We start from the raw sequence: 15,238 nt of genomic DNA, 5'->3' as shown, positions 1-15,238 counted from the left end.
TTGATTGATACACACTGGTGTATTGTCACCAAAAAGACTGGAAGTGATTAGGCCAGGGGAAGGATGGGTGTGTGTGTTAGGAAAGGGCAATGGCAGGGCATATGCTTTTTTTTATTTCAAGCCAGAATATCTATTGTGTGTTTTTGAAAATCATTAGAAACTGAGCCTGATTTCTTTTATTAAAAATGCAGTTTCATTATTGCTTACAACACTATGCTGTTGTAATCTCATTATTTACATTAATCAAGAACAAGATAGTCTTTCCCAAAAGAGATGACTACATCACAGCAAATCCTTTCCAGTTTACTGATTTCCATTTGCTAAATTGCTACTTTCATGTCTTTATTTTAGCGTACACTATTGCTAAATATGGAATGTCCATGTGTGTCCTGGGAATGGCAGAAGAATTCAAAGGAGAAATTGCAGTTAATGCATTGTGGCCAAGAACTGGTATAATTATTTTTTTATGTTTTCCCTTTTATTTATTTTTTTATTAAAAGCTGTTTCTTTCCTCATTGAATTTGGTTTGTTTTAGGCTGTCCTCATAGAATATTTTCATCTGTGCATCCTTTATAAAACACGTTTAATCAAGTTCTGGATTGTGGACGCCAGAGTCTTTAATGGCAGCATCATTTGCAAAATAGTAATAAAGGAACCTGCCTTGGATGGTGCCACCATTCCCACACCCACAATCAATCATATCAAGCTAATTTAGAGTTCAGTCTAACATAATGTGCATGTGTTTGGGATGTGGTATCAAATCATATTTACTGAGACCACACAGACCACCTGGACCTGAATTCTTGTGCAACATTCTGGAGCTGTGAGGCCAGGGCACCACCGTATTAACAAAACATATTCATTAATATCAAATGCATCTTCTGGTTATCAGCAAAGTAATAATTCTATAGCCAAGGCCGCCACACAATTTGTTTTTGCATCAAGATGTGGAATTTCCATATTTTCCTTGCTTTTTTGTTTTATGTGAGCAATAGCCATTGTATACTTACTGCAGTACCTTGAGGATGAGTACATGCTCGTGTATGAAAGGTTTTTTTTTTTTTAATTATGCTGTGGTCAGTTCTAGGCCAGAGTTATACTTCATGTGACGCATGCTGCAGCGGACACTCCTGCTACGCAAGCGTTGTAGTGTTCATACTTGTGCGCGTACTTAACGTGAATCTGGAGGAATCCACCAGGTGGCAGTGTGAGATATTATCACGGTGAGAACATGTTCGGCTTCTCTGTGTTGTGAATTGCCTAGAACACCTTTAAATTCTGAGACACCTTACTGCAGTATCTCTGAAAATTAGGTTTATTGATTAAATCCATCAATCCAGGGATATATGTGTCCATTCCAGCAAGCATTGGGCACGAGTGAGAAACAGTCCCTGGATGAGGCCTCAGCTTATCACAAGGTGAATACAAGCACTCGCATACACTAGCGTCATTTTAGCGGCACCAAATCCCCAAATCTGCATATCTTTGGAAGGAAACCGGAGCACAGTGTGGAATACAAGCAGGAAATACCAGCAATATAACTCCCTGCGAGACAGCAGTGCTATCGCTCCGCCACCGTGTCACCCCCATGTGTGTAATTAACAGTATTCATTATTTAAACAAAATTAGATGTAAAATGTAACATACACACTTTAATGCATTTCATCATGAAAGTGATATCAAGTATAAATCTAAAGATTCTAAATGTGCAGAGAGTTGGAATATCATACATTTAATTTGTTCTGTGTGGTGATCTATTGCTGCTTGCCGCTGCTGTCAGGTCCAAGAAGCTTGTAGCGATTAAAAACGGTGATAACGTTTACGATGGTCTGCTTTAATGATAAAGTAAACTACGAGGTTAAAGTGGACATTTCGAGATTAAAGCCGAAATTTCCACTTTAGTCACAAAATACACAATCTCACCGCGTCCTTTATTTTTTTCTCAGTGGCTCAAATACAGCGTTATACATTATGTTGCTGATGTTAAGTTGCAAAAATAAAAAAAAATTTAAAAAAGAGACGGCACAAAAGATGGTATGTGAGACTTTTAAAATGCATCGTGTCATTATGATCGGGAATATGCGACGCTTGAATATAAAAGCACCACGAATGCATCTTTATGTCAGCATTTTGCTTCACCACATCGAAGCATTCATCCCATAGGATCTGCATAGAGGCTTTCTGTCACATGTCGATAGTAAACAGTCTCTGATGTCACGTTCCGACTTTTAGCACACTGCGCCCCCTGACTTTTTGCTGGTACTGCAACTTGCGCACGCGTAGCGCTAATTTCTGAGGACCTGCTCAGAGGGCGCGTGAAATGAATGCTGGGAACATGTGGCAGCCATGATGCGGGCGCGTACGCATTCTGAGCGTGAAGTATAAACTGGCAATTACTCTGCATCCCATCAGAAATTAGTTGTGGGGATTCCACAATTCCATGCTGTTGAGTGGTGGTGAAGATGGATAGTTATTATTTCTCTCTGTGTCACCTTTTTTAGCAATGATTTAATGGGCTGAGTAAAGACAATACAAAAACAAATAATATTCATTTTGAAAGGAACATAAATTACCTTGTAAGGAAAATGTTAAGGGAAATGATAAATATCCAATTTCTGAGGAGGCCATGAAGAGAGACCAGCAGCCCAGCACAGGCCAAAAATAAAAAAAAAATTAAGAATGTGCTAGCAAGAAAAAAGAGTGTCACTGGAACAACAACAACATTTATTTATATAGCATGTTTTCATACAAGTGATGTAGCGCAAAGTGCTTTGGAAGATGAAGGAAGGAAAAAAGAAAGAAAAAAATATAAAAATAAAATTAAGCAGTAGTAATTAACAAAGTAAGATCCGATGGCCAGGGAGGACAGAAAAAACAAAAAAAAACACTCGAGGGTTGGAGAAAAAAACAAAATGTGCAGGGGTTCTGAGGCCACGAGACCACCCAGCCCCCTCTAGGCAATGTTTGGCTTTCTCAAAAAAATAGATAAATAAATAATAAAAAATAAATAGCCTGGCATTGTATTGGGACCAAAGACCAGTAAATAAGTGAGTAGGCTGACACAACAGATCTGACTTCAAATAGTTTTATGTGCAGATCATAGAAAAAACTTCTTAAAAACGTCACTCCATATGTATACTCTTCCAGAAACTTTGGTGTATCAGTAATACGTGCATTAAAACAGATATACTGTAGATCTGTCCTACTTCAGCCATCTAGGAAAGAAACTGGCTTCTCTACACTGTCTCTTCACCCTTGCTAAATGGCTCAAGCTTGACGACTAATTTGTGAGCTCACACATCTGGTGGTTATTCTCCGGTGTTTCTCTTGATCTGATCTCCCAGATGACCTTTATACTGCTTATTACATCACATGACAGTGAAAACAAGGTCACTCAGGACCCTGCCACGTGATTGAGCCCTTTTATAAATTTACTCCGGTACTGTTGCACATTCTCAGCATGTCTCTCCAGTCCTGCCCCTCCACATACCTCCTTGTCAGGTCCCACCAATAAGTTATTGGTCTAGAGAACAACCCAAAGGATACCTCAGCCCCTGTTCCCAAAAGCGACAAACACTGGCAAACCAGTTAAAGAAAAAAATGTATTCCCTCTGAAGATAACAAAAGCATGACCATGATCTGCTACATCACAGTCACCAACCAATAGCCACTAAGCCAAGCAACAAGCATCCATTTTTTAATATTAGAGGTGTAAGACCCCATTGAGTGATTCATTTGTGCGTAAGCTTCTGCTTTTGAATTTACAGCTTGCTGCTTGGTGGCAGTGCCAATCTTTCTAATAAGAGGCCAGTGCCAGCTTGACAGCAGTGGTGTTCTGGGGAAAAAAACAATTTCTGCTAAATAAAATTGAGAGGTAGAGCAGAGAGTTTTAAGACAAAAATATAAGGGGTGTACATCTGTAGGGAGAATCAAAGGAGGAGACAAAGAAACAGCACAGAAATGTGAAGAAATGTTTCAGGAGTGTTTTAAAAGCAGTGATGGCAGTGTACCCAAGTCATGGTGTGTGATATAGAGGATACACAAACTGGATATGCTGATTTGGATTTTTGGAGCACAGAGTGGTGTTCCAGAATAGGGAGGTAAAGCGAAACACTCACACTGCCAGATTAAACGTACTCTACTTTATAGGAAAAGCCTTGTAAGCTACTTTATGCTAGTTGCTGTACTACACAGAGGCAGGCTTTTCACAGAGAATAAGGGAATGAGAAAAAACAAAGCGGGTGCAAAGTAAGAGGAGAAATAACAATACAAATCTGCATCACCAAGTGTGCTCAGTCTTGTCTGGGTTGGACATTTCTCAACCAGTTATTTATTTTCAGACAAAACTGAATAACAAGCCAAGATCCAAAATGTCATCAAAATCATCTTGAAAAGTCGGAACACAGTTAATGTAAACAAGTGGACTTCTGCCTGTTTTTCAGATGAGGGCAAGTGTGAGGCAGAGCTCCGTGATTCATGTCATTAATAATTTTTTTTATTCTTCAACAGCTATATTGACAGCTGCCATGGAAATGTTGGGGGGAGGAGGAGTGGCAAAGCAGTGTCGAAAGCCAGACATCATGGCGGACGCCGCTTATTCCATTCTGAGCCGCCCTGTAACGTTTACTGGCAACTTTGTCATTGATGATGATCTGCTCCAGAAAGAAGGAATCAAAGATTTTGATGTGTATGCAGTAGCTCCTGGTAAGACGTAATGTATTTTCATTTAAAGTGACGCCTGTATGCACGTGTATATGTATATTGTTAGGTCATTGTGTGTGTTGTTTATTTCTTATAAAGGATAATTTTACTCATAACTGAGATAAAATAAAGAGAATAAAGATAGGGTTTATAACTAATGGGAAGATATTTGAATATGGTAACTAAAATTTGATAATTTTATTGTACTGTGTATATTTGTTTGTTGAGTTTTTTTTTGCTGAAAAAATACGTTACACCTGCCCAGGTTTGTGCTTCACATAGTAAATGTCTTGCAGGATTTCCCAAGCTTGTCCCTGTTCCTTCACTTCTCTGTTGCTTTCTAAAGCCAGTGGCCCATTAATAAACCTCTAATTGGGATGCATGACAAACTTAACAGCTTAACCTGCTTTTCTTCTTTCCCTTCAGCTGAATTATTTACACTGTATTTCCAGGTGTGCGCTCAGTGCTGATCAGCTTTGGTATACAAATGAGCCTGCAGCTAAGACTTAAGAAAAATCAACCATTTGATTTTGTCAAGATGAGTCACAGACTGCTGTGACAGAATCGTGTTCTTCTTTCTTTTAGCGCTATAGAAATAAATGTTCTTGTTATTGCATCCAGGCAGCACTGGGTGCAAGACGGGCGACATGTGCAGAGGCACACTTCTGGAGCCTGACAACGCCCGTAGAAATATATAGTGAAAATACAAAGTCCACACAGACAGAGAATGAACCATGAGCTAAGCACCACGCCACCGTAACACCCTGTGTCTGACACACTTATGAATCTTTAGTGACTTCCATTGTTCAATTTAAATTTTCATTACAGTATAAAGTAGATTCTTTAAGGATCTATAATTCACTAGTGTGTTGTTTTTTATTGCTATTTAAACTTTTTATCATGTCGTTTATGAGAAAAGTGCTATTTTATGAGAATGTGAGAGGTTGGAGCTCTTTTCCATATTTCGGTTGATCTGTCTTTCTAAATTTGCTTGGAGGGCAAATTTTGAGGTCTGTGTTGTTACTAGAGAGCATTTTCATAGAGAACTCCACCATAAATTAGTTTTAATTTTTTGTGTCTACAAAGGTCACCCTCTGCTCCCTGACTTCTTTCTTGATGATGAACCAGAGGCTTTGGCAGAGAAGATGGAAGAGTATGGTAAGTGTTTAAATGGCTGTCAGAAGGCACTTGTTTTCATGGATTAGCGTCGAAAATACTGTAGCGCTTGGGCATCCTCAAGATTCATTCTGTGGTTTTTGAATACATTCTTTTGGTCATTAAGTGCTTGTTGGTGAGTGTAAGAAGTTTAGTTTGAAGAGACCATGTCGCACTCTCAGCCACAGTAACAACCCTCCGTTAATTGTTTTGGTTCACTCCCATCAAATACTGTGGGCGTTCTTCATAGATTTGAAGGAAACAAATCCAAATCTGGCTACAGAATTGCTCCATCACATTCAGTTTTTGAGAGATGAAAGTTTAAAATGAAAAAACACTATTTTAAACAAAAAAGTAATATATTTTTTAATATTAAATATCAAGACTTGAAAAAATATAAATTATACATATAATTATCTTACAAAAAATAGTTACTTGGTAGTTTTTTATCCCTCTATTTACCCCTGGAGATGTTTCACAGTAGAATGACCAACAGATGTCTGCTAACACACATTCCCTCCACTTTAAATGTTCAGTTCAGTTTTGCGATTCACTGTGACAATCATAACTCCCTCCAATCAATCATTTACAGGGGATTCAGGAAGTACTCAGACCCCTTCATTTTCTGCACTCTTTCTTGTGTTGTAGATTTAATTTTAAATGGATAGATTTGCCATTTTTGCCTATCAGTCTACACTTAATAACTCATAACAAAGTGAAAACCTGTTTTCAGAAAGATTTGCCAAAATATTAAAAATCAAAACCTGAAATATCTCATTCATGTTAAGTATTTAGACCCACTGCTGTGGTGTATCCTGTTTGATTTTATTCTCCTTGAGATGTGCCTAGAACTTGACTGGAGTGGAGTCCGCCTGTGGCAAACTGAATTAACTGGACATCATTTAGAAAGGCACACATGTGTACCTGTGTATATGTGGTCCTGCGATTCACACTGCATGTCAGGACGAGAACCAAGCTATGAAATCCGAGGAACTTTCTGTAGACCTGCACAGTCAAATCGAGGTGAGGCACAGATCAGGGCAAGGAGATAAAACCATTTCTGAAGCTTTGAGTGTCCCCAGGAGCACACTGGCCCTCAATAATCGTAAAATGAAAAGTCCAAAATCAACAGGACTCTGCCTATTGTTGGCTGTTTGGCCAAACTGAGAAAGGCAAGAAGGGCCTTGGATATATTATGCTGCATCGCAGGAGGAGAGAGGTAGGGACAACACTAATGACTGTCCCAGCTCGTGTTGGACAAGCAACCCGTTTGGGCACCCAGGGGGTGCAGCCCAGGAGAAACTGTTGGAAGGATGACCATCTTAGCAGCACTCCATGAATCAGATATTTATAGTACAGTGGCTAATTCCCACTTGGAGTTTTCAGATGCCATCTAAAGGACTCCTAGAGAATGAGGAAAAAGATTCTTAGATCTGATGAGACACACATGGAACTCTTTGGGCAGAACCCCAAGCACTACAGTTGTGCTTAAAAGTTTGCAAACCCTTTAGAATTTTCTATATTTCTGCATAAATATGACCTAAAACATCATCAGATTTTTAGTCAAGTCCTAAAAGTAGATAAAGAGAAACCTTATTAAACAAATGGGACAAAAATATTATACTTGGTCATTTATTTATTAAGGAAAATGATCGAATATTACATATTTGCTTTCAGTATCTGGTGTGACCCCCCCTTTGCAGCAATAACTGCAACTAAACGTTTCCAGTAACTTTTGCTCATTCCTGCACATCGACTTGGAGGAATTTTAGCCCATTTCTCCGTACAGAACAGCTTCAACTCTGGGATGTTGGTGGGTTTCCTCACGTTAACTGCTCGCTTCAGATCCTTCAACAACATTTCGATTGGATTAAGGTCAGGACTTTGACTTCCAAAACATTAACTTGATTCTTCTTTAACCATTCTTTGGTAGAACAACTTGTGTGCTTAGAGTTGTTGTCCTGCTGCATGACCCACCTTCTCTTGAGATTCAGTTCATGGACAGATGTCCTGACATTTTCCTTTAGAATTCTCTGATATAATTCAGAATTCATTGTTCCATCAATGAAGGCAAGCCGTCCTGGCCCAGATGAGGCAACACAGGCCCAAACCATGATACTACCACCACCATGTTTCACAGATGGGATAAGGTTCTTATACTGGAATGCAGTGTTTTCCTTTCTCCAAACATAACGTTTTTTATTTAAACCAAAAAGTTCTATTGTGGTCTCATCCGTCCACAAAACATTCTTCCAATAGCCTTCTGGTTTGTCCATGTGATCTTTAACAAACTGCAGACAAGCAGCAATGTTTTTTTTGGAGAGCAGTGGCTTTCTCCTTGCAACTCTGCCATGCACACCATTGTTGTTCAGTGTTCTCCTGATGGTGGACTCATGAACATGAACATTAGCCAATGTGAGAGAGGCCTTCAGTTATTTAGAAGTTACCCTGGGATCCTTTGTGACCTCGCCGACTATAACACGCCTTGCTCTTGGAGTAATCTTTGTTGGTCGACCACTCCTGGGGAGGGTAACAATGGTCTTGAATTTCCTCCATTTGTACACAATCTGTCTGACTGTGGATTGGTGGAGTCCAAACTCTTTAGAGATGGTTTTTTAACCTTTTCCAGCCTGATGAGCATCAACAACTCTTTTTCTGAAGTCCTCAGAAATCTCCTTTGTTTGTGCCACGATACACTTCCACAAACGTGTTGTGAAGAGCAGACTTTAATAGATCCTGTTCTTTAAATAACACAGGGTGCCCACTCACACCTGATTCTCATCCCATTGATTGATCCTGACTTGAATTCCACCTTCAAACTCACTGCTAATCCTAGAGGTTCAAATGCTTTTGCGACTCACAAATATGTGATATTCGATCATTTTCCTCAATAAATAAATGACCAAGTATAATATTTTTGTCTCATTTGTTTAACTGGTTCCTCTTTGTCTACTTTTAGGACTTGAGTGAAAATCTGATAATGTTTTAGGTCATGTTTATGCAGAAATATAGAAAATTCTGAATCAAGCACAACTGTACAACACAATAAAGTGTGCAGACTGTGAGAGTTTTGAATCCACTTTTTATCGCGTGCCTCTTCTTAGTCCCTGGTTTTCATCTGCATGGAGTCATGCAGTCTCAGTTCTGCAGCAAGACTGCATCCTCTGAGGAGGCCACAGGCTGTGTCTTCCTTACTCTTGACTTCTGATTCACAATATTTCAGTAGACATCCTGTGGTATTATTTGCTGTAACTTTGTTTTGCTTGTTGACAGGTGTATTTTGTGTTTTAACAGGTGCTTCTCCTGCATTTAAAAGTGGAAAAGCCAAGACGGAGAGCAGCAGCCCTGTGACTGAGACCTTTGAAATTATAAAAGGAATTCTAAACCCTGATGTCGTCAAGTCTACACAAGGCATTTATAAATTTGACCTCTCTGGTAAGGACTTCTCATTTACTATCATCTCTTTACACTTTACATTCACTTGCAGAATAGAAACTTTTCATATCACAGAAATGTCGCTTGTATTGTATGCAGCAAAGCAGCCGAAGGAAGCCTTTATTGAATTTTTTTATTCATTCATTTGCTTTTGTGTAGATGTAGCTTTCTATTTGAAAGGCCAGCACCTTTTGCTGTGATACTGTCTTTCTTCAAGAACTCTTGATGTCTAACAAATAATTGAGAAACTGAATTGTTTCTTTTGTATCCCAAAGATATGGGTATAATATTTATTATTGATTCTAAATTGGCCCTGTATGTGGCGTGTGTGTGTGGACCCTGTAAAAGATAGGTACCCTGTACAAGTTTATTCCTGCCTTCTGCCCAGTGTTACCCACAGCCCCCAGGGCCCTGAATTGGCTCAAATGGTTTTCAAAGTGTTATCCTATTTTTTTTTCTTTGCATTGTGGGCACCTATGCCTGCCTACACTTGTAATTTTGTTGGAATCATTTTGATTTTGAACCTTTTTTCGTTTAGCATGTACATTGTGTTTTACGTTTGGAAGCCATCATGCATCTACATCATCAAATCTTACTGGTAAAGAGTTCTGGTGTTTTCATGTACTTTGGGAGTTTTTATGACCCACCTTCCCTTTTCATTCTACTCAGTTGGAAATTTGGGGGAAACCTGAAATCCTGCTGTTGTTTTGTTGTTGTAGAAAAATAAATATTTGCCTTCACTTTTTTGTTAAAATTAATAGCAAAAGAAATACACTGTGCGAGTACACCATTACTTAAAATACAATTTTACCTCTTTGAGTAACCTAATGGATGGACAGGAGTCCCAAAGGGGATGGAGGATGATTTTGTACCCGGATGGGATGCCATAATAAAGGAAAATTGACAGATGGGGAGACACCAATGTTTGGATCCTTTATCCCCCAGTACACTAGATGGCAGCATCCCTGGGTTAGGATTCCCACACGGACACCCACGGGGCATGCTGGGATCTGTGGTCCAGTGGAGCAGCCCTGTTGGGTTTTGTGGGGGCTGGCAGAGAGAGCTGCCAGGATTAGTAATCCCTACTTTCAGGGACTTCTGTTTGACCTAGAAGTGCTTCCAGCAGGCTACGCCATAGCACCAGAATTCCCCCTGGCATCAATAAAGGAAGCCAGTCGACCTCATCTGAGCAATTTGGTGTCGGGAGGCAGAGGACAACATTTGCTTGGAGGAAGAGGAGTTGGACAGAGAAAGAGGAATCTTTTTTGTGTGGTATGCTGTGATATACAGAGGATTCTAGAAGGGCCTGTAAAGGTACTGGAAAGAATAAATCACTGTATTTGAACCCGTGATTGTGTTTGTGTTAGGTGACGCCCTCCTATCTTTTACACCTGAAAGTGTCATCTTTGGCCAACACATTTTTGAAATGTATTTATTTTGTGTGAAGAAATGAAGTAAAAAATTACAGTAATGTTACAAGTCAGAAAAGTTCATCAATCTTAAAGTGAACTTTGAATTCTCCAACTAGTAACTGCTACTTTGAACGGAGCTCATGTGAAATTTCACGATGGGTTGTGTAAGAGCCAATCTTAAAAAATGACTGTTGAAATTCACATAAGTGTTGCCTTAATTTGAATAGAATATCAATTTCACATAGATAGGGGAAATTCACATACTCCAGCAGCAGCATACTAATAAAGAAGAATATTAAATTAAAGAGTGATAAACATGCAGGTAAAAACACACAATAACTTTGTATAATGTTAACGTTTACCCCCCTGGGTGGAATTGAAGAGTCGCAGAGTGTGGGGAGGAACGATCTCCTCAGTCTGTCAGTGGAGCAGGACAGCGACAGCAGTCTGTTGGTGAAGCTGCTCCTCTGTCTGGAGATGATCCTGTTCAGTGGATGCAGTGGATTCTCTATTATTGACAGGAGCCTGCTCAGCGCCCATCACTCCGCCACAGATGTCAAACTGTCCAGCTCCGTGCCTACAATAGAGCCTGCCTTCCTCACCAGTTTGTCCAGGCGTGAGGTGTCCCTCTTCTGTAAGCTGCCTCCCCAGCACACCACCGCGTAGAAGAGGGCGCTCGCCACAACTGTCTGGTAGAACATCTGCAGCATCTTATTGCAGATGTTGAAGGACGCCAGCCTTCTAAGGAAGTATAGTCGGCTCTGTCCTTTCTTACACAGAGCACATCAACAACAACAACAACATTTATTTATATAGCACATTTTCATACAAACAGTAGCTCAAAGTGCTTGCATACTCAAGTAGATAATGATTGGACCTTTTACCACCTTTAAGCTAACATGTAATAGAACTTTATTGGCTGTTTCTGTAAAAACAGAATTTTTATTAGATAGTTAGGAATATAGTCTCTCTGCTAGAAGTATGAACTATTAGATTTTTTTCTAAAATTTCGGTTGTTGCCATCAGACTTGCAGATTTAGGTTTCTGAAAGTAAACAGCAACATATTTAAGAACTCTTTTATTCCTAGAGCTTTAAGCATTTTTAATTCTGTTACTTGTAGGGATACTGCTAAATGCCACGTTCAGAATTAATATTTTGTGTACTGTTAAAAGTAATTCTTCTTTATACTAACCTTGTGTGTGTGTATTTATAATAACACTGCTTGTCAGTTGTTGTGTCTTTAGATCATAAGAAATCTGACCAGCAAGAGGAGATCATTCAGTTCATCAAGCTCAATTGTTTAGCTAATTCCCAATATTTCCTCCAGACTCTTCTTAAAGGATGTCAAGGTTTCTGTTTCAACTACTCAGTAGTTTGTTCCTACAACTCTTTGCGTAAAGAAGTGCCTCCTGGTTTAAGTCTTAAATGCACTTCCCCTTAATATCGAGAGTATGTGATACGCCCTGCTAGATCTACTTTATCAATGCCTCTCAGGATTGGATTAGGTCCTCAGAGAGTCTCCACTGCTTGAGACTAAACAGGTTTAATTTTCTAATTTCCAGGTCACTGCCACAGTGTCTTCTGTTTTGTACTCCAAACAAGTCTAGCTAACCTAACCTAACCTAGATTAGTTTACAAACAGGACAGTGGCATACAGTTTTCTGATCATACGATTGTATGCCCTGTAAGTACAGGATAGGAGCTTAAAGAAGTATAACAAGATACCTAAGCCTTAAACTTCTTATACAGGAACTTTCCTTTTTATTGTAATAACAATTTTTCTTTTTTTTTTGTGCAAATTGTTTTTCGTTCCGTGAAATAAGCCAAAACTGCAGAACTTTGGACAAACTCAGTTAGCGAAGGTTTTTATTTCCCATAACCAGTTATGAGGTGCTGCTTCTGGACTGTTAAAGTATCCATGTTATGGTAAAGTCACCAGAGCCAAACTGCTCTTCTTTCATTCCAGGGCAGACTGTGAGAGAATGTTTAGCATTGTGAGCAAAAACAAAATGGAGTTCAAGTCAACTAATACACTAAGCAGCCTCATGATCAGAAAAAGAAGATGACAGCAATTGAGAACTGTGAGGTAGCAGCGCTTCCGCCACAACACTGTGTCCCCATATGTTTAATTATTAACAGTATACATTATTTAAATCAAGTTAACAATTTATCTGTAAAATGTAATATACATTAATGCATTTCATTATAAAAATATCAGCTATATATCCTAGCATTCTAACAGCATACAGCGCCAAGAGTCTAGCCCTTAGAGATCTAAATCGACTTAAAAGCCAGTCATCATCATGGGACAAGAAGTCATTATGATTTGTACATAGGAACTTTCTTCTAATTCTTCCATTTGTGATGTCTTTTAACCGCTAAAGCAGCCATGGTAGTTGAAATAGTTTGGCCATTCTGTGCACCATTGTATTGTTACAGATTGATTACAATCATTGCCTTAAATCTGTAAATGATATACAGTTAACTTTGGTGTTTTTGATAAAGCCTACATCATGGATGAAATTCTGAAAAAAAGGGAAACCACACAGAAACAGTAGCACAGTTTTGACGCTGGGTGCCGTCTGTTTACAAAACTGAGCAGAAATGTGCGAATGCAAGGTGTGAGGCTGCCGTGAAACCGCGCATGGCTTTATGCCAAGTTTAGTGTTTATACATCTCGATGTGAGCGTGGAAACGGGGGTACACAACATTTTTGTATGTATTGTAATAAAGGCGCTATATACGCGCCTTTGAACCCTCTGAGGATACGTCAGACACCTGATATAAGTCCAATATTTTTTTATCTTTTATTACTACTACTGTGCACAAGCACCACTATTCCAATAAACAATACAATACGCAATCCATCCTCCACTACTCCCAGCAGCTCTGTCGCACTTCCTCCCAACTCCGGCTCAGCTTGCTGGGGTTACCCATAGTCCTTTTATACTTCTCGACCCGGAAGTGTTTCTGTCCCTCAGTCCATGTGACTCTTAACTCTTCCGGGTCAGGTGAAAATTCCTTTTCTTTAATCCGGAAGTATAACATTGTTTCTGTCCCCTCGACTGTGAAGTACTTCCGGATTATAAGGCAAATAAACGTTCCTGTGCCTCCCTGCAGCGTCCCCTGGCGGTCCCCATGGTATCCAGCAGGGTTGTGAAGGGAGACTCCAAGGTCCATGATGCTCTGCTGGAACCCAGGACATCTCCACATTACAGGGAGGACTCCACCTGGCGGCTTGGGGGTATTGGCCGGAATAAGCTGCCGGCCATAGTCCACAGTATGTACTTTTTATACATGAGGCCCCTGGAGTGTAAGGGGACAACTTCTAGGAAATTATCAGGGAGCTAGAATTTGTACATCTTCATATCAGCCTGCAGGAAGTCATCCTAAAGCCGTGCATGTGATGCAGTAGGTACTGAAAAATGGTTACTGAAGTGCCTTTGAATGTGTTTTGGACCTGAGGGGTACAGTAAGGGTTGGACGCTGTCAGAGCTCTGTACGTTTACACCCTGCAGTGTGGTTTAGAGCAGTATTCAAATTTTCCAGTCCGGCTGAGTCACCATTGACTGAGACTTATTCCCTTTGACAGAGTATGTCAGAATGTTCAAGACTTTATGAGGTAGTAAGGTTTCTCATTACATTTTAAGTCGTGTCTTTTTTTGATAAACCGTTTTGTTTTTTTTTTTTTTTTTCTTTTTTCATTAATGGACTGCATTGTTCAACCAAACAAGCACATTAAATAAACTGTCTGAATCTGGATTTCTTCAGGGGAACACTCGGGCATCTGGTACATTGACTTGAAGAACGGCTCAGGCAGTGCGGGCAGTGGGGATCCTCAAGACAAACCTGATGTGACCATGAGCATGGACAGCGCTGATTTTGTGAAGATGTTCTCAGGTAATTTCCAGTTTTTTTTGTCTTTTTTTTTTTTCTTCTCAAATTCTGCTTCTTCGAATCCTCCTTAGATCTTAATTACTGGAAACTAATGTCTAGACAGACACATCCGATTTTCTTAAAATACCCATGTGATCTAAATGTGTACAAAACAGTTAAAAAAACAAATTGTTTAAAGAAACAAAAAAGCCCTTAAAAATGCCACAATACAACTCTGGTGTCACTGCTGTAGGTGCGGTAATTTACTGTGGACCGGTTTTTGAGCAAATGGAATTAGCACCACTATGATGATGATGAAATATTTGGTAGCTTATATCCAAGCCATTTTGTTCTTATTTGAATGTCTCTTACAGATTGAATTATTGAGTCAGTGTGTTGATTCATATACAGTACAAGGGTGAATCAAAAAGTAAAGGCAATTTGAAAATTACACAGAAACTGCAACGGATAGAAGGTGACACAAAACAACACCTTCGCAATGGCTTATCAGTAGCAGTGTTCTGCTGTTAGTCAAGTTGACGCCAAGGTCAAATGACCATAAGCGCTTTGCTGCAGGATTGAACAATACGCCATTGTGAGATTTCTTTGGGCAGAGGGAGTGAAACCTGTCGAAATCCAGCGAAAGATGTTGTCATGT

General features: G+C 39.5%; 1 protein-coding gene across 3 annotated transcripts in view; it reads left to right on the top strand.

Moving 5' to 3' along the window:
* Positions 1-15,238, top strand: part of hsdl2 (hydroxysteroid dehydrogenase like 2) — a 56,909-nt gene that overhangs the window by 29,834 nt on the left and 11,837 nt on the right. For all 3 annotated transcript variants that reach the window (XM_039759502.1, XM_039759501.1, XM_039759500.1), the window contains exons 6-10: positions 352-450; positions 4,510-4,704; positions 5,788-5,859; positions 9,151-9,291; positions 14,476-14,604. In XM_039759502.1, the coding sequence (XP_039615436.1) occupies positions 352-450; positions 4,510-4,704; positions 5,788-5,859; positions 9,151-9,291; positions 14,476-14,604 (636 nt within the window). The remainder of the gene's footprint in view (positions 1-351; positions 451-4,509; positions 4,705-5,787; positions 5,860-9,150; positions 9,292-14,475; positions 14,605-15,238) is intronic.

The sequence above is a fragment of the Polypterus senegalus genome, chromosome 7, assembly GCF_016835505.1.
Source record: "Polypterus senegalus isolate Bchr_013 chromosome 7, ASM1683550v1, whole genome shotgun sequence".
Classification (NCBI taxonomy): Eukaryota; Metazoa; Chordata; class Cladistia; order Polypteriformes; family Polypteridae; genus Polypterus; species Polypterus senegalus.
The sequence above is the reverse complement of the archived record's forward strand: the minus strand, read 5'-3'. Positions and strand labels throughout refer to the sequence as shown.